This window comes from Pezoporus wallicus, unplaced genomic scaffold, assembly GCF_028554395.1.
Source record: "Pezoporus wallicus isolate ANWC-B61680 ecotype Strahan unplaced genomic scaffold, APGP_CSIRO_Pwel_v1 contig_3181, whole genome shotgun sequence".
Lineage (NCBI taxonomy): Eukaryota > Metazoa > Chordata > Aves > Psittaciformes > Psittacidae > Pezoporus > Pezoporus wallicus.
This window is the reverse complement of record NW_026641700.1, coordinates 2,600,220-2,625,138: the sequence shown is the minus strand read 5'-3', so window position 1 is coordinate 2,625,138 and position 24,919 is coordinate 2,600,220. Positions and strand designations below refer to the sequence as shown.

Below are 24,919 nucleotides of genomic sequence, written 5' to 3'. Positions count from 1 at the left end.
TCTTATGAAAAACCACCAAAAATCCTTATTACTGGCCTGGATGCCTCAAAACAACATCTATTTACAAAAATCCAAACATATAGGGGAGCAGTTAGTTTTAATTTGGATTCTAAGCTGGACCTGGGTATGGAACAGCCACCTGTGAATGGCTTTATCCCTGTGCCAATAAGCTCTTCCAAACCAAGCGCACCATTGCGTTTCAAAGGTGTTTTTCCTACAACATGTTTTGTCTGACAGATTAACAGCTCTCCCATACACCATGGAGCTAAACCGTTGCGGAAGAAAGCCAAGCCTGGCCCATCGTTCTCACTAGTGTCAAGATGCTTGACAGTTCAACCTGTCTGGGAAAAACAACAAAGTTTCTCAAATATCCAAAGCATAGGATTCCTACACCGCTAAAATCTGAACAGACACACTCTTCATGAGATTATCCAAAAATAATTGCCTGCATTCTTGTCTCTCCCTGACTTTCTAGCATTACTACCTCATCTACTGTTCCCTTTTGTCCTTATTTTCAATATATTTTTTAGTTATCAAAAGCATTCTTGTTTATGCATGTTATTATGACTTTGATATCTACCATGCAGCTAAATTCAGTTGTTCATTGGGAGTAAATGAAAGAACATAAGTTATTCCCTTAAAGAAACCTCATACATTAGGGATTTCCTCTGAATACATCTTTGTATAACAGAAGAGACAGGTTATAATGCACACAAATGTAACCTAACAAATTGCAGCCAAACACATTTTAAGAAGCTCTTTATACTAAAACCTGTGAATTTCAGACTAACCTGATCTGTCATGATCATAATTTTTCCATATCTCAAACTTTTCAAAGATTCTGGATCTTCATAGCTTTTCTTGTATTGTAGTCCGACTATTTTGATGATGTTGTTGATTTCTGCATTTTCCATAATCTGCGTAAAAAAGTTATCTTTGCACTCAGCATAATAACCAGAAATTCAGAAACATCCAAGCCTTTTTTTAGGTGGGCTGTATAGCCATTTTTTCAACACACCCCTACCTAAACCTCATAACCTTTTCAGCCCCAGCTCCCTTGCAGACTTCATATCTATCCCATTCACGCAAATTCTCAAGCCTACACCACTCTCTCCCAGACAGAAAGGCAGTGAGAAAAGCGCATGTTACAGAAAGTCATCTCTCAAAGCTGCCTCCTCTTTCCACTGTTTCTATGGGCAGCTGCAGCACTACTCATGCACAAATTATGGACAACAGCAGAACTAATGCAAAGAGGTAGTGTTGGCTGCTACTGCCTTACATTGTGACCCAATGAAATCACATGGCAATGGAGAGAATATAAAAGTCTATGGTTCTTTTAATATTCATGTAAAATGTTATTATGGGTCATAACAGAATTTCCTTGCATTTGTGAACTTTATCATCCTAGTACTGCATTACTACACTTAATATTTCCAGCCTTTAAAGTAGATGGTACCTTATAAAATCCCAGCCACAAAACTGTAATTAAAAATAAAAATACAAACACGGAACCCTAGAAAACAAAAATAAACAGGAGATGTCCATTTGTTAGCTGAAAGGAGATGACAAAACTACTTACCTGTTTGTGAGAAGCTTCTCGAACATTGAGAATTTTACCCCTGAGTGGGAATACTCCGTATCTGTCTCTACCAATAACACCTAAGCCAGAGACAGCTAAAGATTTGGCAGAGTCTCCTTCTGTTAATATTAATGTGCAGTCCAAGGAATGTTTGCCACCTGCAGATCAGAGAGAAGGAGAGACAAGGCAAAAAAAAAAATCCAGAAGGCGTAATTTTAAACTCAAGTAATAGAAATACAATTGAATCAGTCATGAATATTCTTCCTACTCTATGTCGGGTAACTCAAATAGGCTGAATTTCTATTTTTAGGGATGGCCCTCCATGTCACTAAACCTACACAAGAATGAGCATACACTATGGATAGCTATGGACAAGGAACAAAATAGACAAAATGAGATGCAATGGTGGCACATCCTATATGATGGTTCCCACACATCTGCACAGAAAAAGATCAATCCCATCAGTCTATTTGCCATTTCATTTTTCTAACTGCAAATTTCTTACACACATACATTATGCATGTCTGAGTTATATAAACTGAATTATTTCACACTCTGCATATCCCCTTCCTCACAGTATATTTTCATAAGTAATTTATTAAATTACATTTTTGTAGGCTTCCTTTTTTACTGTCCATTAGCTGAAGCCAGGCAATTGTAAGAAAAACTTGAGAGAAAAGCTCAAAAGATCGGAACTTTTGCACCTATTACACATTCTCAGAAATTTCTTGAACAGAAGAAACAAATCTTTTCTAATAGTGTAATTTTGATTCTATAAGACACACTGCATTTCAGTGCCTGTGTGTCCAGTGTGCTCAAAACTAGTATGAAATATGCACTCTGTTTAATGCAACTGCAATAGTTGAATTCACATTATAAATATTAAGCAGGTTCAAAAAGCAACCCACCCTTTTTCAAAGGTGCAACTGTTCATTAAGCAGTTTTGCTATTTTACCAAGGCCAAGTGATAGGAAAGACTGCAAAAACCTTGAGCCTCACCTCCTGTTTGAAAGATGGGTTTGAATATATTAGCATTTAAAATAGGTGTTTTGATTTGCCTTTACCTGGTAGATGAAAACAACCCCACACTTCCTATTACATAGAATTTACATTCAACATCTTTGGTCTTCTGAATCAGATGTACAGCTTAATATAATCTAAATTAGGCATCTATTCACAATATATCAAAAAGTGTCAATAGCTACCATGCTATCAGCAAGGTGGAATCTAAATACCAAGAAAAATACTAGTCTGCTGTTTTGGAATATGAGAGCAACTTTTTTTTTCCCTAGATGAATGTCAGAAGACACATCTGATTATCACCCAGGTGCACTCTAATTGCTAATGATTGCATCCATTCCAGAAGAATTTCATGGAAACATACTGTGCCTGGTATTTTCCTGAACACAGTTCTAAAGAACTCGGAGAAAAAATAAATGAACTAGCAGGCTTCAAAGAATGCTTCACCAGATTTAGTAATCTAGCTGCTCCCTTACAATCCTATATTCCTACTTTTGGTTCTTGATTTTTCCTTTCATTTCTGTATCTTCTACTCCAACAAGCCATAGAACTACATATATCTCAGCAAGATCTCAAGAAAGCAAGAATGACCAGGTATAAGACGCATTCTTCTTAGTGGGTAAAGAAATCTACAGCAATTACCTCGCTGCACAGATTCGTCTCTCTCCTATTCCTAAGTATTAACCAATATAGGTTCAAAAATCAGTGGTACCTGGCACCAAATAAACCTGTGGATGCTGAAGCTCAGGTATAAATTCACTCTCAAAGTAAAAATAAATCTAAAAATCACAGGAACAATTAAAGCCAGAGGGGTCTGTGGCCAGACACTGTTCTCTCCCAGCTGCACTGGAATACTTCAAGTCCAACAAGTACTGGGCACCTGCTATATGAAACCAAAGTCAAACCTGTTCCCTCATCTGATTTGGGGTGCTTATGAAGGTATAATTCCTGGGATCCTTACTGACATTTATCCTGAAACACAGCATCAAATAAGACTACTGTATTTGGCTGCTAGATTACAGATAACCTCTGTGTAACATGTATGAATGTCCTGAAGCAATTTCCCTACAAAGGTTTCTTCATGCATCAGTTAAACCTTTTCTCCAGCTTATGGGGAGGTCTGAAATTCTTTTGAAAAGACTATTTATGACTGTGTAACTCTTCGTGATATGCTTAGACACATACACATCCATACTAAACATCCATAAAGCAGAGCTGAATTCTTTGGACCTAGAAGTTATCATCACCTCACACACAGAAAAGAGCACATACAGTCCTTACTTCACCTAACCCTGAGAATGTCCAATCCTCTTTACTAAGATCCCAAAGACAGAAAGATTGATATTTCTAGTGTTTTGTCTGTGTACTCATTAAGGAATTTCCATGGCACCAGAACTTCCTTTTCCCCTTATATTAAGAAACGTGGAGCTTACAGTCAGATAAAGTCACTAACTAAAGCTCATTGAGCTAAGTTCTCAAGAGCAGAGCAACCAACATGCACTCGGCCACACTGAAGGAGTCACTCTTCTGTATCATCTTCTGCCTTCCCTTTCTCAATGAAAGCAGCTTTTTATTGAGGACAGACTTCCTGATTACAGTATTAGCTTAGCTCTTATGCAAAAAAGAGCAAAAAATTCCTACTGATTTTCAAGAGCAAACAGATGGATCCATATGGTACTTTCAGTCTTTAAAAAGAAAGGACTAAGGAACTTTCTCCTAAATGTATTACTTGTGATCCTTCAATTTAAAGCATCTTTGCCAGTATATATAACATTCAGAAAGTAAGGCCAAGTGTGACTATGACAACACACATTGTATTCAGAAACTGAATGCCTCTGCTTTCCAAATGTGCAATGCCTTCAGTGTGAGAAACATTATGTACCAGATCTTCAGAAAACCAACATTTGGGTAAGCCTCCTTGGGAGGTGCAGAATTCCTGCTTCCCATGTAGCAGTAACTAGGCAGCAGAGAAACACCAGCTGATGCCAATTCCTACATATACTAGGAGGCAAACCAGTAGAGAATACCAGTTTGCCCTCTGTTCCCAGACAGCAACCTAATGGCAGCTGAAGTCTTATGAAAGAAATCTCTTGAACTATTCCCTCAAGTCTGCACACTATATGATCTACTTCCTACAGCTTGTGACCCTATAAAGATTCTGATCTTTTTACATTAGAAAGGTCACATCCAAAACAGGATATTGGTAACACTATTTAGCTGGAAACCACAATTAAAAAACACATGCTCTTTCAATATGGACCTATACTGGCACTTATGTTTACCGTTATTAATTCCTGGAGACGATAGCGTTCCTAATATCAAACTCAAACTTATGTTTTAATTCTAGCTCTAGAGAGTTTAGAAAACTAGAAATATCTTTATTTAAAAATTTAGATAAGGATGAAAAATAAAATCAGGTTTAAAACTATGATGTCTGTGAAAAATCTATGAAACATTAAAGATATCAAAAAAAAAGTGCTCTTACCAGCATCATTAGCATCATCCAGTTTTGGAATGCCCTTGATTTTACTGTGTTTCACTGATGAACATTTTTTGTTCAGCTGAGTTTGTGCCTTAAATTTGACCCAATTCAAAATGCTCTCTATGATACCACAGTTGGAGGCCTATAAGTAATAGATCAGAATTGTGCATGAGAAAAATAAAACTTCACACAGCAGGTTCTTACATTTCAATGCTGCCACTGCTCTCAAACTACTCCTCAAAGCCCTCTAAATTTTAGAAACTGCGACATTCATAAAGGTCAGGAATTAACACATCTTACTTTTTAGCATTTTATGCACACAAAACCAAAATACAACACTCACACAGCTTATTTTCCATCCCTTGTATAATTAGGAAGGAGGAAAAGAGGACTGAGACATAAGAAGAGGTTGTCTATGTTGTATGATTGATGTAGCAAGACATTTTAGGAACTAAGCATATGCTTCCTGGACTTTGACAGCAAAAATGGGATATTCATGACCATTTAAAGTTCCTTTCAAAAGGACTGAAAATGGCTGAAAGACAATCAAAAACATATAAGAATATGGCTCTATAACAACCACCTGAGAAGTTGATAACATTGATAAAATTGATAATTTTAAGAAACACATCTGCAGCAAAAATATAATGTAAAATAAGAATATTATGTAAATAAGAAAATTCTAACCCAAAACTGCTTTAGGTCTGGTTTCACATCAAAAGAAAATACAGGTGGAGCAAAATACTGCAAGCTTTGGATTATCATTACCCCCCATAATACAGCACTCATTGATTAGAGATTCTGCTGCACTTTTAACACCTACTGATAGAAAAAAAATATATAAAAAATTCTGAAGAATTAATACAAGATTGTGGGGTTTTTTTTCCTCCAAGTTCCGTAAGAATGCCACAAAAAACATAGAATTAGAAGAATAAAATACTATAAAGTTGAGTTTTGATGCCAAATGTAACAGTTGTGGTACCATTCTCCTTACTAGTGGAGTTCCATTTATGCTACTGGCTAACATAATTCTACTTTTCCTTTCTTGCATAAAAATGTAGTACCATGTATTTCTGCTAATACATTAGAATAGCAATTCTTAGCCCATCGACAGACAAAATCTCTAAACTTTCTGCCTGACAATAACAATCACTTTGAACACTACAGCCATACTTTTGCATTTCCTTGAATACTGGAAGAATAAACATGACATGTTCCCTACCTTTCTTTAACTTCATTTAAAGAGAATAAGACTGATCTCAAAGAATAAGGTAGAAGTATTCTGAACTCCAGAAAAATATTTTAACACAAAAAACTGGTCAAGGCCTATGTTTAGGTCTTATAAGTCAAATGCATTTCACCAATATAAATACTATAATCCCCCAACAAATGAGCTTATCAGGTGAAGCTCACTTTTAAATCCAGGCCAACAGCCAAAGCACAGTCATTGCTTCCATTAATTAAGGTCAGTGAATGAATAGCAGTTCCTCCATCCCATTTTCATAGTATGCTAATGTCACTAGAATATCATAACGCACTAATTAATCTTCTGCTACATAAGGTACATACACCTGATCCAGCATGTCAATTCCTGCTTCACAGAAAAAAAGAAATATACTTACTGCTTTAAAAAATTTCTCAGATAGCTGGCACTTGGACCCAAAACTTTTAGGCTGCAATGTCATGTTTTCCTTTGTCTGGGAATCAAATGACGGGTTTTCAATCAAGCAATTAATAAAAACCCATATATGATTCTTCACCTGTTGAAAACATAAAAACCCATTTATTCAGTAGAATTACCACATTCATATTTTCAAATATTTTTATATAAAGTTACTTGCCTGAAATGGTTTCACTGAAACTCCAGCTTTATTCTTCTTTTTCACCACTTCTATCAGCTTGCCCACAACCTGATCCACCACGTAATCAACATGCCTACCACCCTTGATGAGGAAAGAGGAAAAAAAAAACAAAAAAAAAAAAAACACAAAAAGGGTTAGGGGAACAAAATTTAATTTCGTAATAGCTTTTACCTGTATTAACAAAGAACCTGTAGTCACACTTAAATTTGTTAAGTCATGCAAATTCAGTCGCAGCATAAGAAAAAAAAATTGACTTAAAAGTTTCACTTTCATGTCATTCAGTCTTCATACAAGTGAGGATGACAGATGTTACAAGGAACAGAATAAGCAGGAGACCTTTCATTCACTGTACAGTGGTGGGCTTGGTAGACTTCAAACATAGATGCTTACAGTTTGTAACAAGACACAAAAATCTTACAGAGTGTGGCTGTTCTGAAAATTACTCTGTAGCACTGAGATGGTACCTGCAACACCACATGGCTGTCAAAAGCCATGTTCTGAACAGGTACATAAATAACCTCGGACTGAAAACATCACTCATTCTTTCATCAAATTAAAGTCTCCCCATTTGGTCTAAAAATAAAAAAATTAAAAAATAAAATTTCAAGAGTTCACCCTCAGATATATAGCATCCATGCCTATCCCTTTCCAAAAGTCATCTCACCTTTTCCTAGCTGTATTTACAGAACTCTCTAAATACATGCAATTACCACTCTGTTAGCTTATGCGAGAGCAATTTGTGCCTTAGATTTGACCCAAAACCAAACAGCCAACATCAAGATCCAGAAAACTCTGACAGAACAGAGCAAGGTAACCTTAAAGAGATGGGTAGTTCTCCTTAAAACTCACTAGAGGCTAAACCTGCTCAAATTCAGGCCTGATGTAGCAACAAAAGCTGCATATAGAGCGTGCAGTTAACCACAAGCCAGCAAAACAACCCCTTAGAATACCACAGGGCAATAACTTGTAGCTACATAATCACGTTGCCACTTTTCTTGTTGCAAACAAAAGCAGTCAGCTGGACTCCCTTACACTTAATGCCCAAATGCAGAAGAAAGGACATAAAAAAAAGGGCTTATAAGCAATTTCTTGCATCATCACAGTGCAAAGTAAATCTAAAAAAAGAGGGAAAGAATATATAGGATTTTCTTCCTCCATTGCACTGTAACAGCTGAAAGTGAAACATTCACGGTGCCCGTCACATTTATTCTCTCTACCTTAGAGAAAAGGATAACAAGTGGTTATCCTTGCTTAAGGCTTTTCCAACTAGGTATTTCAAGTAAAGCCGTTATTGCAAGAAAACTTTTGGTGGAGGCAATGTATCCAGCAGCTCCTGAGGAAGAAGTACTTACTTATGTACTTAAACTTTGGAAGTAACAAGTCAGAAAAGTTACCTGTTTGAAGCAATATTTAACTCATGCTTTGAAGGGGGATGAAAATACAGATTATTTTCCATGTTTAAATAGGTGTTTTACTACTGATGAAATTCAGTCTAAATAGGAAAGTACTAAGGATTTGAACACCTTCAGGAGATGCCCCAAAGCTATCATCTTTTCTAGCTACAATTCTCCTTGGACTTAAACTTTAAACCAGCTTAAAGGAAAACAAACATCCAAGCAAACAAACAAACAAACAAAATAAAAAACCAAGCTGCTAGAAGACAAGTAAATTTGAGATTAAATTGCTTACAAAATAAAAGCATTTCACACAAGCTTTGTGTAAAAGAAAAAAAGCCTGCTATAGATCTAACTCCATCCTAACAATGACTACTGATTAACATGTCAAAGAAATTATGGGGCATATACTACATATACTACAATGCAGAAGTAATCTGAATCAGAACCAAAAGTAAAGACTAAAACAGCACAAACTTGCATGATAGATGAAACACTCCAGATTAGGAAGAACAACTAATATTTGAAGGTATGTACTCTGTAATCTTTAATTCCATAGACCAATGACTACTGAAATTGCCTAAACCAATGGTGATAAGTATGTTTAAATATTTACAAGTCCCAGATGACAAAACTTCCCTTACAGGTAAAATAGTGGGCTTTCTTTGGAAAGATGTCAAAAATATGACTGGTCCTAAAAAGCTCTGGATATCTGAAAACTGTTTACAGTTTTGATTATTCAAATGCCTTCCTTCATTTTTATAGACAAAAAGGTATCAATAACAATAAAACGTTTAATGCTAGTGACTGCTATAGAAGGTTTGACTAAAATCTTTCTAATGACTAAGATCATTCTTGTAGCAAAGAATGGAGTGATGCAGGCACATCCTATACAATTAAAACACATATAATTCAACACTTATTTTACACAGAAGATCATCTTTGCTTATTATCAACTAATGCCTTGCAAAAATATGGACTAAATAATGGCTCTTGTTCGGATCAATTTGCAATACAACAGGCAAAATAAAACACATCTACAGAGACATTCAACATTAGGGAGCAAACAAACAAAAAAGTATCTCCTTTAAAGCTACTTTTAAAACAGAACTGAGAGAGGAAAAAAGCTTTTCATGGGTATAAGGAAGTATAGGATGGCTAGGAAATAAGAAAAGGAAAACAACAAAACCAAGAAAAAACAGCAGGCAAAAAGACAGAGGAAAAGACAGAACATACAACAAACATGTAAACCCCAAAAGCTAGGATTCTATGTTTTAAGGGAGAATATGCATTTCAGTAGGCTGAAGATGTAAAGTGATTGAATTGACAGGAGATAGAAGCTGTGTTGTCAACCTCATGTAGAAAGTAGACTTATAAAAAAAAATAATAGAGGAGGTAAAGAAACTGACTTAAGATGGTAAATATTATTAGTCATTTCCAAAGTACTTGCACTTTAAAGAAACCATCTGTGGTTTCTATTAGTCTCTAGAGTCACCTGCTAACCAGCAACACAAACCACTGATGTGTTTTAGAAACACCATGCATAAGTATTTTTTCATGGTATTTCTTAAAAAACAAACAACCAAACAAAAAAAACAACCAAAAGCAAACAAACAAAAACAAAACACACACCCCCACCCCCCCGAATTAAAACACAGTTTTTATTCATGTGTCGTATGGATGACAGAGTTTCAACATAGGGAGAGTTCAAGTGCAAGCTGAAACACTGACATCCTGCATCCTGCTACTTTAAAGAAAAATAAATCCATTTCAAAACTGCAAAGAAAAGCTACTACACGAAAATATAAAATTACGTGTTTCAAAAACATTCCACTTTGAAATGGCAATTTTAAAATGCATTACTTTACTCATCACATTAGTGAAAACTTATGGAAATATCTCAGTATATATTTGTATTTAAAACTTTAGTGCCTTTTTTTGGTACAATTTTAGCACTCCAAATATTTTGCTAAAACTAACATCTGACATAGCAAAAAACAGCTACTTACCAGTAATTCTTCTTCTTAGAAGATAATAGTTATTACAACAGTTCCCCATTCCTGTGTCCATTCTTAGTGTGTAGCAACGAGTGAGGGATGTTCAGAGCTCAAAGTTGGTAACCTTTCAACCATCTCACCAGTAGGTGGCACATTTACCCACTATAGAAGCATAACAGCCTATAACTGCCCCAACTGTCAGTACATTTTGATTCGAGACAGAAAAAGAAAAGCGCCCTCTAAATCTAGAGGGCTGTCAGTGATTATTATGACTACTGTATTATGAAAAAGAACAATAAAACTGCATACCCTTCTTTTCCCAGAAGGTAACAATTATGATTGAATCCCAGTCTGGCAAACTTCAGGATGCAGACATCTAATGAAACGGTAACAACTAAAATCTTTGAAATGAAGCTTAGACTGGCTCCTGTATCCATTCTATTCATATCATGAATAGCCAACAACCTCAATTAATTGTGAGGTAAGCCATATTTAAATTCTGTGGCCAGATAAATGGTTCATATGAGCAGACAAATTCAGAAGTCAATTATAAGCTTGAAGTTTTTAATTATACAAATAAAATCCTATTTTCTTTTGCATTTTTTTTTATATTTTTTTTCTTAGCATAAATCTGAAAATGTCAAGCTTTAGAATTTCTTGCTGAACTCCAGCAAAGTTTAACAGGTTGATTTGTTCCCTCCACCCAAGCCTACAATCTGACACTGCATCTGTATTAGTTAAGTATTTCTGTTAAATGATTGATAGTATTACAGTTAGCAGTGCAACTATATTTAAAAAATATCATTAGATTACGCTAATAACTGAAGTTTCTACTATAATTTCTACTACAGCTGCTATTTGAAAAACAGAACTTGAGAAGACCATGTGTAATCAGTTTATATACAAGTCTCAATAAAGGTTATCTGCACAAATGTAATATCTACAAATACTCATTCAATGCCATCTCAGAGCCTGAAGTCAAAATCTGTGGTGGCTAGGGTAGCAAATTGTGAATAAACGGGGACCTGACCATGGTAACAAATTTATAGGAACAAAAGAAGGAAGCTGTGCCTCAACATGCTGCCTGATCTTCTACACACCCCTCAAAAAAAAAAAAAATTAAAAAAATCCCCCATCAACCTAAAAAAAATTGTTTGGAATTTGAAGCAAGTTTAAAAAAAGGTGGAACGGAAGTTACGACTGGGTGAAATTTATCCAGAAACAGAAATGAAAAGCTTTCAGCAAACAGTGATAAATAACCAAAAGACAGCTGAAATGAGCTCCTCACCTGTTAGCAGATAAGGGGACAGGCAGTTGACGCAGTTAGTTACTAGCCATTATGTCTCATCAGTGGGTAGTTGCACATCAATTGCTGGTGAGGTGGTTCACCGGCCCGAACATTCCACATCCAGTCACACACATAAGGCATGGATCGGAAGAGTGGGAAAAACTAGAAATTACAACACTTACCTTTGAAGAATACACAGTACTTTTTCTATGAATTTTCTTAAAGAATATATAACAATGTATGTGTAACTGCATGATGGGTGAAAATTGATCCAAAAAAGTCAAATTCAAAGCCTTTTGAGTAAATGTATGCAACGTATTTAACTTAGGAGTCAGTTAGTATTCATTTTTTTCAAATACATTTTCTTAACCTCAAATCGAACATTATTTGTTTTCTCTACCATGCCAGCTTCTTCATAAATGTACTGTATTCATCTTTAATGCCATGCTATTTTTCTTCTTCATGTCGCATAAAGAGGCCTGAATTAAAACTGAGTTTTAACCTTTCAACTACCAGATATGTTTGTAAGCCTTAGTTTTGGTAAGCATCAGACAAGCATTTAATTAAAATGCTCACTTAGAAAGTAAATATTCTACAATGAAATAAACTTTGCCCCTTACCACTGAACACTGGGAAATTACATTGGAAGAAATTATATAGTAAAAATTATGTACCACAAAAACAGTCTCACCAATGACTAAAATTGCTTGACTGTTGTTAGATCACTCAAGCAGTGCAATTTATGAAAAGCAGAAATTACAAAGACTTTCTTTCACCATGGCAAATGCCAGATTCCTAAACCTGGACCATACCAAATGGGCACAAATGAGTTACACTAGTTGTTTTCAGGTGAATGCCTTGCACCTGACGCTACTGTCAATTTGAGAAGTACTAAGATTGCTTTAGAATGCTGAGCATATTGCTGTTTTATCATAACTGAAGATTTGCTATGATATCATTTCACTACTACTATAGTTGTTAACAATTACAGAGAACACCTAGATACCTTTATATAGAAAAACAAATAAAAGACAATGAAACGCAACATTTCAGGCCAGCTTTATACATCATAAAGTAATCACTGGGTAGTCATTTTTCAAAAACATCAAAAGCCATTTTTGCTCCCCTGCACTTCCTAGTGCTAGCTTTAAAGGGGTTTGTACATTTTTTTTACCTTAATTTCAGAATTATTTTACTACAAGGAGTTAAAAATCAAGGAATAAAATAGTTCTGTTCATTTTATATTTAGTCAATACCATGTATACTCACATAAGACATCACTATTACTGGTAATGATTCCTAGTGTTTTAAAAACTAGTGCATATTCAGAAATACTTCTATGAATGTATTTTGATTGCATCCAATTGCTCTGCCAGCTCCTCTCATGCAAAGGATTATGTCATGTATTCATTTTTAGTAACCCTGATTTGTTTTTTTTTTGCAAATGCCTGACTGGGCATAGCATTAGCACACATTTTTATCATTTACATTTTTTATCATTCAATATAACTACTCACCTTTGTGGTAGCTATGCTATTTACAAAGCTGATTTGCTGAAAGCCTTTTTCACTTAGGGTGAGGCACACATCCCATCGTTCATTCACAACTTCGTGAATAACTTTGAGCGCAACTCCGGTTTCATCAAGCTTGTCTTTTACGTAAAGATCTACGTAACTGCGAAACCCATTTACCTATCAGTAACACAGATAACAATTACTGTTCTTCGCATCAAATACTTAGTACACTTTAAATATTTTAATTGAGGCTCTTACAGGTAATTTCTTCCCGTTCAACATGACCTTGACTCCTTTGCATGACCCAGCTAAATCATATGCCCTTCTTGTCATGATGGCAACAATATCTTTATCAAGTTTTTCCATTTTAAATTTAGCTAGATCTGGCTGGAATGTAATGCATGTGTAGTCATCACCATCAAAATGCTTAATCTTGGGTTCCGAGGTCTTCATCATATTGTTCATCCAAGTCTTTGGAAACAAAACATTTTAGATGTTAGTTTACAATACATGTTATCCACCTCCTGTTCCATTTTCCAATTATGCTAGGATTGCAACAGCTACACAACAGAAAGTTCAGACTTCTTTTAGAGGTTTCCTCTCGTTAAACACTAGGCATAAAATTAATTGCTTTACTAAGACTTGCATATCAGTGACAGCACATTTTTGATTTCTGTAAATATGCAGGTATCAATACACTGATGGATATGATTCTAATGGAAATAGAGCTCACTGATTAAATTAGATACAGTCCTTACTGCCCATCAGTTTAATACTTTCAATCTACTACACACTTGTGTAGAGAGGTTTATTAGTCCCCGTGCAGACTCAGGAGTCTCTGAGACAGAATCTTTGTGGCAGTACAATGTACCAAAGTATGCTTCTTGACAAACCAGCTTGGCTCAGACTTGAGCTGGGATGCTTGGTGGTGTACCCTGTTTAAGAACATGGGAACATCTCTAAGACCAAGCAGAACACCTACTCACAGCATATACCAAAGTTCAGTTGCATTAAACTTTCAACATTTTGAAGATGCTGGAAAATCACAGTATCACAGTATGCTAGAGATTGGAAGGGACCTCGAAAGATCATCTAGTCCAATCCCCCTGCCGGAGCAGGAACACCTAGATAATGTTACACAGGAATGTGTCCAGGCGGGTTTTGAATGTCTCCAGTGAAGGAGACTCCACAACCTCCCTGGGCAGCCTGTTCCAGTGTTCTGTCACCCTCACTGAGAAGAAGTTTCTTCTCAAGTTTAAGTGGAACCTCTTGTGTTCCAGTTTGTACCCAAATGTAGCACTCCAAGTCATAAAGCATGTCATTTTCAAAAAGTACCCTCAAACCGTATTAATTTGCTTTTTGGCAGTTATGAGAAAAATAATACATTTTTAGAGACAGGTAAACCCATTGAAATGTATTGCTTATAGTGACATGATAGCATAACCAGAAAATAATTACTCATTCAGAAAAAGAGAAGGAAGCCACCACCTGGGAAAGACTCAAAAGCCAGAAGAACTTTGGTTATCTAACACTCTACCAAAGTTCTTCAAACTTTCAGGAAGGTGGCTATCTCAAAGCGATACGCAGTAGATCAGATTACATTCGATCCTTGATCTGTAAACTAACAATTCTAACAATGAGAAATGAGTTCAAATGGGGAGGGAGCAGAGTGTGCACTTAAGTCCATCTAGGCTAATGAAACTCATGACAAACACTGGAAAATTTTTCTTAAAACTATACAATATTATCTAGATACTTGTTTCCATGTTTGTATAGATAAACAGAATTTTAGACAAATTATATAAGAGCAATTACTAAATACTTCAATTATATTCCTTTTCACATGCACATGAATATACTTTTAACAGAATTTCTCAGTTTTAGCCACCTAACAACCCCAAGAAAAACATTATTTAAAAAAATAAATATCTAATACACAAGAAGTATTGATTTTACTGACTGAACTAAACAAGCCTGCAACTTCACACATCCATTTGAATGTTAAATGATTCATTTCATAAAATATTAATGAAATACAGAAAATGTGTTAAAATTTAAATTTATAATTACAGCAAAGGAAATAAAAAGTTGAGATAATTTCTATACCTGCTTAAAGCTGTGTTTGTATTCCTTGCAAGCAGTTTCAACTGTAAACTTTGTACTAAATATATTACAGAGTTTTGCACCATAGCCATTGCGCCCACCTGAAAAAGCAACACATAGTAAATTTTTTACAGCAGAACTGTATTTTGTGATATACAAGAATATGCCAATAAAGTAAAATGCTCTTGGGCCATATGTCAATACAGCTATCAAAGGATGCCAGAAATGGCATTTCACACTATTTCCAATCTGGTGCAACTGCTTCTGCCTCAAAAATGAGCAGTTTGCTCCTCCCTCCAGGGCCAGGATGCTCCCACTGCATCCCTTAGGTTGATCTACCAGTTGCTTGGTGAAAGTCAAGTGACTTCAATAGCCTGATCCAGCTATAAATTAGGTCATGATCAGATCCAAATCACCCTGCAACCAAACATCATAATGGGCAAAATATATGGGGTAGTATAGAACGGAACTAACTTTCACATTCATGATCTAAATTAGGGTTACTTTACAATTAGTAAATAATTAGTAAATGATAAATTGTATCTTAATTTTATATTAGATTAATTTTTTCCCTTCATTTCAAGAGCATAAGTGCTTAAATGCTTGTATGTCAAGTTCTCTGTACATACTGGTATTAAAACATCTTCAAGTCATTTCACTCTAACAAAGACCTATAGAAATGGTGACTAAGTAATCATCTCTTACAGGAAGACAGAAAACAAGAAGTATACTGAAAAGCAAACAGCTGAAAGCTTAATTGACTAAAACAAGGCATGTTAAATCATCTTACCTGTAACTTTTTTCTCATCATCATCATAGTTACTGGATGTTAACAGCTGCCCAAAGATTAAAGCAGGTACATATACTTTTTCTACTTTGTGTTCTACAACTGGTATGCCCTTTCCATTATTCCATATGCTGATAATGTTTGATTCCCTATAAAATAGTGAAGGCATTAAGCCAATTAATGAACTCTTGAAAACAGATTCCTGCATACATTTTACCTGTTTAATTACATAAAATACTAAAAAAGACCATATTCTTACCATGTTTATTCACAGCTCTATCAATTGCAAAACCAAAAAAAAAAAAACAAAACACAAACCCACACCACATGTATTTGTGCTTACTCGATGTCTTAGAAAAAGACGCATAATCGTTCAATAACATGACAGTATTTTACATAGTAGTAATAACCCCCCAAAACCTGTTTGAAGAGCTTTCACTATCAACATGATCTGCAAGAGAATCCTGAAGTTTAGTGACAGGATTATACTTCGGTTAGAGAAGTGGCTTTTCACGTTTCACTGAAGTCTTCACAGACAAGTTACCATCTGTTTAAAACCATTAATTGCCAGTTATGATAAATATTGTAACTTATTTTATGCACTGGTGACAAAATCCATCAACATCTGGCATTGTTAATACTTGGAGCTCTCACACAGAATTTTCAGTGTGGAGTACTGGGGAGCTAAACATCAGGACAGGTCAGGCAGACTTACGTTACCATTTCCCTCCCACTCCATGATAAAAGCAATTTTGTCTACAGAAACTGATAACGCATTGAAAAACTGAAGAAAAATTACTTCTAGACATATTTATCCTAAAGACCGGGTTGAAAGTTAAGTGTCTAAAACATTTATTGTCCAGTTACATGTCACTGAAAAGGTTCTACTAAAGGAACCCAATCAACATCTATTTAACATGGAACTTTTCATCAAGAAATACTTTAAATTTTCTATTTTGAAAACCAGTGGTAATGACATATATGCAATCAGCAGTTTTACTGTGATACAGCTAATTCAAACATAACCTTATCCTAATGGTAAAGGAGTTAACATGGAAGTTCAAGAGGTGCAAAATTATGTTACAAAACCTCATGATCCTTGATTCATGATTCACAATTCTCAAGTAACCTGGCTGGTTGTAATTATGTACTGCCAAGCTTTCATCTCATAATGAATTTTATGATCTTCTGGTTTTAAGTTTCATTCAATCAAACATTAATGAGTGGTTTAGGAAAGTAAATTAAAGTAAATTATTACAAATTCAGATTGGTAGTACTTACTGTTAACCACTTTTCATTTACCTTTTCATCTTAAAATAGGAAGGTAATGGAAAAGATTCCAAAAATATTATTTTGTTTTTTAAAAAAAAACCCTAACAAATTTATTTCATAAAATCATTTGTACACATCCTAACTACAATAGCACTGGCAGGGAAATTAAGTGAAAATATGCTTTTACTTACGGGTCAATGGATATTTTAATACAAGTCATATTCTTGTCCCTCTGCTTATTGTCCGCAGCATTTACTATGAAACAAATTAGAACAAATTAACACTTTGTAGGAGCAATAATTAATTACTTGACCTGTAAAATTGATTGTATACCTATTCCATCACAAGTTGTAATGGTCCAGGTATTTCTTAATCTGCTGTATCTTTGTATAGTCTGTACCTTACTACTGAATTCTATAAATATGACTCAATGTCTGGAAGAAGATTCTTTGCAACCTTCTTGTAATTATTATCTCTAGCAGTTAGACTGCCTTACAAATAAATATAAAAATGTATTTTGTGAGCCTGTTCTCATAACTCTTCTTAAGTAACTGAGTATTTAACTCTTCTCTTGTACTTGCTTGGATATTCACTACATATATTCTGCTATGTATGTTAAAAATACTCAAAAATTATATTCATCACCAGATCAGTTTACATATCCTTTTGTCCCTGGAACACAGTCCTGAAGAAGTCACATCCACTAAGGAGTGTTTTGACTGCAGCAAAATTTATCTCTGAAGAGTCTGTGAGACTTAGAACTAACACTTGTAAGTCAGTTCCTAAACAGCTTACACAGTTTAGGGTAAAACAAAAAAAACCCAGATAACTGGAAACTAATATTTGATCAGAATTAAACTGCCTCCAATGTATATTGACTACAAACAACAGAAATCAGAAATGTGGTTATGGTCATTAACCATGAAAACACATTACAATCATTTTCAGCATTTGCCTCAACAACCATGAAACAGATCAAAATCAAAACCAAAGCCAAAGGACAATATTTTAATAGATTATAAGAATCTCAATATAAAATCATATTTCAAGGTGCTTTTGCTAAAATCATTAAGTGCAGTTTCATTCAAAAGTAAGCACAGCTACAATCTCCAATTTTCATCACGTTATTACACTGGCCCCTAACTCTCAAACCACACACTAACCAGCACTTATCAGTGCTACATAAAGAAGCAATAAGCCATCCAGTACTAAGATAATGATATGATAATGATCTGCCTTTTGAGTGGGACAAGATGGAAGTGGACTCCCTCCTATGAAAAGCCTGTGCCATCTATGAGGCAGCACTCAAAAAAGAAATTATGAAATATATTTATTCCCATATTTTTCAAATCAAGTAATGAAAAAATAATAAAAAAGCAGTCTTTTCCACCTGGCAAAGATAGAGACTTTGCCTCTAAGACAGCAACGCTGTAAAGCACAGTTTTGGAGGTATGGAGAATTTTTGAACTCAATGAAGGTCATGACAAAATTTCCGTTGACCTCAGTAGACTGTTACTTAGTTTACAATGTAACCCCTCCAATTCATAAAACATAACTTCATTAAAATGATTAGCCCAAGATTTCATTGGTCAATTAACCCAAAATATCAGTTCAGCAGACAGCACGCTATTCAGATGTTGCGCATCTCTAGAGCTGGTTAGTCTTCAGTGTGCCTGTCACCGAGAGAATATCATAAACTAGTAAGTCACAGTGACTCTTGGACTTAGGATAGAATTTTCTAAAAATCACTTGTTTGTGCCTGAGTTGCCATGGCTTAAATGGCAGGACAATACTTATTCATTTTAAAACTGTGAGAAGTCCAGAAATCCATCTAAGAACCATCATCACCACCACTATCATGCTGTAGAGGAGGAGGTAGTTTTAATGATTCGTGAAATGATCAAAGTTAACAGACAACTTTAAGTTGTCTTCTTTCAGAAGAACAATCTTTCAAATGCTACTTAAAACTGTGGTCCTAATTAACTTCGCAGATTAAAATTCTTTTAACAACACTGATCATAAAGAATGACAGAGTTTGGACATTAAGTAACAACTACTTACACTTTCTTACAAGTTCAACTGAAAACTCTACGGTCTTTAAACTGTTCTATAGTGCTGGAAAGCACTAAAATTTTCATGCACTGCAGTTTAATGGGACTCTAAGTATGTGATTTAAACTTAGATATGAATTAATGTGCTTTGAGAGAACTCAGAAAAGTATGTACTCTATAAAGCTAAAGCATTATTATTGTTAGAAATACTTACCAAGGATTTCATCAAAGATCTTGTACAAGCCTGGAACAAAGGTAACTTCTCTGCAATTCATTCCTACATCTTCATCATAAACCCACATTAACTACATGTAAAAAGAAATAAAATTAAAATATTTACTGTCTTGGTAAGCCAGTCTATGACTCTCTAAGATCTATTTACCTCAAGAACTGTACTCCTCCCATCTGACTGCTGGTTTCATATGAGACAAAAGCAGCAGGAGAAGTTTGGCAAAAATTACAACTGTACCCTCAAAGACTTCCATAACGAAAATCCATTATTTTCTGATTAGTGGGGAACTCCAAGTATAGACAGTGAAGTTCAAAGCAATCTGTAACTTCACAAAAACAGATGAAAAAAGTCCCAAGAAGAGGCTTAAATTCTCTGTTCTCTACTTAAACAGACCAAAGCACTTTTGGATCTTGAGCAAATGTTACTTACAAATATATGTGTGTGCGTATAGGCATGCTTGTAAACACACATATATACACACACATAACTGCATGTTCACACACATAGGTGTGTATTTATGTTTTCACTGAACTTCAACATTTTTCTGAGCATTTTTTTTCAGGCGAACCAAGCACTGCTTACAAAGTTTTCTCATGCCCCCTTCCTGCACATGCATACATAAACGTGACCACAGTTCCCAGCATGATAATTCAAAATACTCAAAAAAGTAGAGTTGTGACTATTTGTTAACCAGAATATCATTTTCTTATTAAAACAACAATAACTATTAAGACTAAACTTAGTGACGCTTACCTGAGTTAATGGTTCAACTGACCCAATATAAGTATCTGGACGCAGGAGGATGTGCTCAAGCTGAGTCTTTTTCTGATAAACTCTCTCAACAGACATCTTCTTTGAGGAATCATTTTTATTAATACTTTCCGAGTCTTCCTTTTTTGAAGCACTGATCTGATTATCAAATAATGTCTGAAAAAAAAATAAATAAAAATACACCATAAGCTCATTCATTCAATGTCGCTCTCAAGATACAGAAACAAAACCTGACATATTTAAATTACAATCAGAACTTGACATGTAATTTAAATGTATTTAATCCTAATACGTGCCAATTTATTAAGATCCAGATATCCTATCAACAGAAAAAAATTAATAGATTATAGGACAGTTTCTTAACAAATTGTACCATATTCAAAGTTTAGTGATCTACTATATTTATAACATCCATTTTATGCTTAAGCATTTTAATCCAAACCACTAAATACTGTTCTGAATAATAACAGTAAAACTACTCTCTTACATTTTAGTTTGGACAATTCATTCAGTATCCAGAATAAGAGTGGGGAAAAAATCCAGGGCACCTGACAATCCTGCACCAGGACTACACATAGAGTTGGAACATCACCACTAATTCTCATGACTTTTCCTCTGGAGCACACCACATCTCACACCATACAAAGAAGTTGCAAAATCACATGTATGTGTGATTAAAGTGTTTTGGTATCCAAGTTAATTTAGCCTGTGCATTATCATTTGTTCTTATACTGCAACAACCATTAACACCATCCTAAAAAGATTAGTTATGGATCTGCTAAGCAAAGCAGAGAAGGAACAGGAATTTGAAATCAGATACATTAAACTGATAGAAGCAAAATGAGGAAATAAAAATTATATAAAAGAAGCACTGCCAATAGTTGCAACATTTATTTCATTGAAGTAGTCGTGTGAATTATACCCAGATTTCAAATGAGTTTCACTGTATGTGTATAGAAGTATTTTATGTCTTTCTGACCTTACTTTATGATCATCTTTGATATCATACCTCATAGAAGTCACCTCTAGTTCACTTATTGGTTCCACAGCACTGTCAGTACTGTTTTACCACATTCACTTGTTCTAAAGGGACCAGTGATTACCAGAAAAAGATAATACTTGTGGGATGAAGTGTTGAAAGATGGGAAGAGAGAAAATAAGAGCTCATAGAATCATAGAATGGGTAGGGTTGGAAAGGACCTTAAGATAATATAGTTCCAACCCCTCTGCCATAGGCAAGGATGCCTCACCCTTGACCACCCAAGGCTCTGTCCAACCTGGCCTTGAACACTGCCAGGGATGGAGCATCCACAACTTCCTTGGGCAACCAGTGCCTCACCACCCTCACAGTAAAGAGCTTCTTCCTTATAGCTGACCTGAACTTCCCCTAAGTTGAAACCCATTACCCCTTGTCCTGTTGCTACAGTCCCTGATGAAGAGTCTCTCTCCGGCATCCTTGTAGCCCCCTTCAGATACTGGAAGGCTGCTACGAGGTCCCCACACAGCTTCTCTTCTTCAGGCTGAACAACCCCAACTTTCTCAGCCTGTCTTCATATGGGAGGTGCTTCAGCCCCCTTATCATCCTAATGGCCCTCCTCTGGACTTGCTCCAACAGCTACCTGTCCTTCTTATGTTCAAATTGAAAGCAAACGAAGTACACATGTAAAAATCACCAGAATCTTGTTTGAACTGTTTGCTCTGAACTTTTGAGCCTCAAGAGTTGGTTTGGTTATTTGGATTCTTTTAGTACACAACATGCCAGTTTTTCCTTTTGTCATGTGCATTAGTACTGAATTCTTATGATTACTCTGGGATTGCTCTCCAAAATGCTTCTACTTGTACAGTATCTGAAGACCAGGGGCTAATCATGCATCACAACACAGAAAAATGTTAACACAGACTAAGAACTCCAATCTTAGCAAAATAAATATAGGCTACAATTTTCCTATCTCCAATGCTTTACCTGTCCCACAATATGTCTGCAAGGGTCAGCAGATTATGAAAAAGTCCATTTTATTGTGTCTGAATGAGTACTTCTAGACTGCAGAATTATTGGGAAGAGATTCCTACAAGATGTTGTCTTCAGTACAACGCTAGGAAATCCATTTCTGTTTTCCAGTGAAAGTCTTCCTGCCAACTTGGAGGAGCTTATACATTCCAACTTAGCAGTAAGAAATGTGTGGAGTATCAAAACTGTCGAGATGCTCCTGCCAGACTGTTACCATGTTGACAGAGACTAGAGGTCGCACCTAAACAAATGTTGCTTCCCAGAGGAGCTAGTCCTGTACAAGTGCCACTTCTTGGGGAAGAGTGAGCTTGCTTTAACCCAGCAGTAGCAAGGACCTTCTGTTACCACACCCCCTGTGACAACTATGTCTGTTATCTTCTGTAACACGCTAACTGGAACATGATAATGTATGACTTAAAAAGAGAGGGAGCAGGGGGGCAGGAGGGAGAACCCCACAAAGGATCAGTTAACATTTTTTTCTTTCAGATCACTGATTATTACGAATTAAAAAAAAAAGTAGAATTTTAATTCTATAGTTTTTACTAAGGCATCATAAACACCTTTTCAGTATACTCAAACACTTCAGTTTCACTGTCACAGAGCAGGACAGATCTTATTTGTCCAATCTTCCAAGTATAGGATATCTTCTGAATACAAAAAATACTTGTTATAAATGTTCAGAAATTATTTAACTCATTATTGAGGCACAAGCACAAAAACAACAGCTAGAAACTATTCAACTAAAACTAATTTTACGATGCAGGCATGCAAACATCAGGACTCCACAGAACTGAAGTTTCCCAGATCAAGCTATAACTGGTCTTTTGGTCTTTTTGATCAATTTTGGGCTGTGCTGTAACTCTTAAATAAAGGGCCGACTCCTAATCCCTGTATCTGTCTCGAATGGACTTTTTTAGACTTCAAGTGATGCTGAGAGCTCATCCCAAAAAAGATAAAATCATCACCACCAAATCCATAACATACATCTATTGACACAAACATCCTCCACAGTCTTCCCATTATATAATTACAAAAGCAAAATAAAATCAAAAGTGCTTTAATCTGCACTCCCTCTCCTCCCCCACTTTTTCTTAATTGAGCGGGTAACAACTGCAGTGTTGTTAAACTGACCATCTCTTCCCTATATTTTGAAATTGTCTCCAGAATGCCTTTTGTATTCTGCCCTGTATGAAAGATCTTCACATTGTTAGAGATCAAGTAACACTTCTCAAAACAGCACCAGCTGTTGTTTCATAAGAAAACCACTTAAGGAGAATTAACCAAGTCTCACAAAGGACTTTTAAGTCTTCTGCTTTGCAGTAAGGAGGGTTTTTGTTTGTTAACAGGTTTCAGGGTCTGCACTGCAATCTTAATGTTGTCTTTTTATTATTTTTTTTTTTTAGACAGTGTTTGACTTTTCCCAACGTTCTTAGGACATTCACAACATTACAGATTCTCGACACTCTTTCAGGCTTTCTAAGCCTCCATACTGATTACTAATACACACAGTCACACACATGTAAGTCAGCAAGATGACCATCTGCAAGTAGCTTGAAATGAAACTGCATAGCGCATCCTTCTTTATAGCCATGCAGTTATGCTTCATGCTGCAAACTTGGATGTAGCTAGCATCTTAGACACTCATAACAAATGCCATGTAATGATAACTGTACAGAAAAACATACTGATTCTCACTTGACTCCAGCTGCTGTTCAGTTTACTATATCAAGTTTACTGTGCATGCTACAATGACCATTATTACTTTTAAGTGCTTTCTCCATATTATTACAGGGTTTTTCTTTTGAAGTTGTTTTTGCTACAAATTTATCCAGTAGTGTATGAAAGCTACAGCCATTCTTTCCTTTTGTGAAGTCAAAAGTTAGAACCCAAGTAGCCTTTAATAGAAGACAGCTTGGCAACACGAATTTTGCTGTCTACCTTCTTTCCAGACATTTTGCCTTGTTTTCTTCTCCCAATCTCATCCCTTCAAATTTCTGCATATTAACAAAGCAGGAGTGACAGCTATATTAAGTCAGAGATTTTTATTGTCCTTTTTAAACAAACACACCCCCACCACCACCAACAACAAAAAAAAATGGTCATGTCATCTTCTTCGCATTTCACAAGTGTGTTATGCCACTACGCTGAGTTTTGTCACTTATGCTGCAAACAGCTCCACCTAATACAGCTAAATTTTAACACACATTTGACCTGGATAGTTTGGGAGCCACAGAGAAAAGCTCCTCCTATTTAAATAGACAATACAATATAAAGCTACAACATAGGTTTCACCATCAGTTTCAATGTTGCCATAACTGAAACATACATCATTTGTTTGACTCCTTACTTCAAGTGGAAGCTTTATTTTCAGTAGTGTAATTTCACAGTGCCACAAGGAGCTCAAAATCCTGAAAAAATGTTAACGTCTCTCCCTACTTATACAGACTTAATCCTGTATCAGCCACCATCATCTTTTCCACACTGTAAACTACCTGTAGAGGACAAAAAAAAAAACAACAACCCAGCAAAATAAAATAATATGGTTTTCTTTAATCTGCC

General features: G+C 35.6%; 1 protein-coding gene across 2 annotated transcripts in view; it reads right to left on the bottom strand.

The window, feature by feature from the left end:
- TOP2B (DNA topoisomerase II beta) overlaps positions 1-24,919 on the bottom strand; it is a 60,515-nt gene that overhangs the window by 22,040 nt on the left and 13,556 nt on the right. For both annotated transcript variants that reach the window (XM_057424969.1, XM_057424970.1), the window contains exons 2-13: positions 20,335-20,508; positions 19,564-19,654; positions 17,490-17,553; positions 16,030-16,175; positions 15,243-15,340; positions 13,395-13,607; positions 13,140-13,313; positions 6,923-7,024; positions 6,704-6,841; positions 5,085-5,223; positions 1,580-1,737; positions 792-917 (exon numbers count right to left, since the gene is read on the bottom strand). In XM_057424969.1, coding sequence (XP_057280952.1) covers positions 792-917; positions 1,580-1,737; positions 5,085-5,223; positions 6,704-6,841; positions 6,923-7,024; positions 13,140-13,313; positions 13,395-13,607; positions 15,243-15,340; positions 16,030-16,175; positions 17,490-17,553; positions 19,564-19,654; positions 20,335-20,508 — 1,623 coding nt within the window. The remainder of the gene's footprint in view (positions 1-791; positions 918-1,579; positions 1,738-5,084; positions 5,224-6,703; positions 6,842-6,922; positions 7,025-13,139; positions 13,314-13,394; positions 13,608-15,242; positions 15,341-16,029; positions 16,176-17,489; positions 17,554-19,563; positions 19,655-20,334; positions 20,509-24,919) is intronic.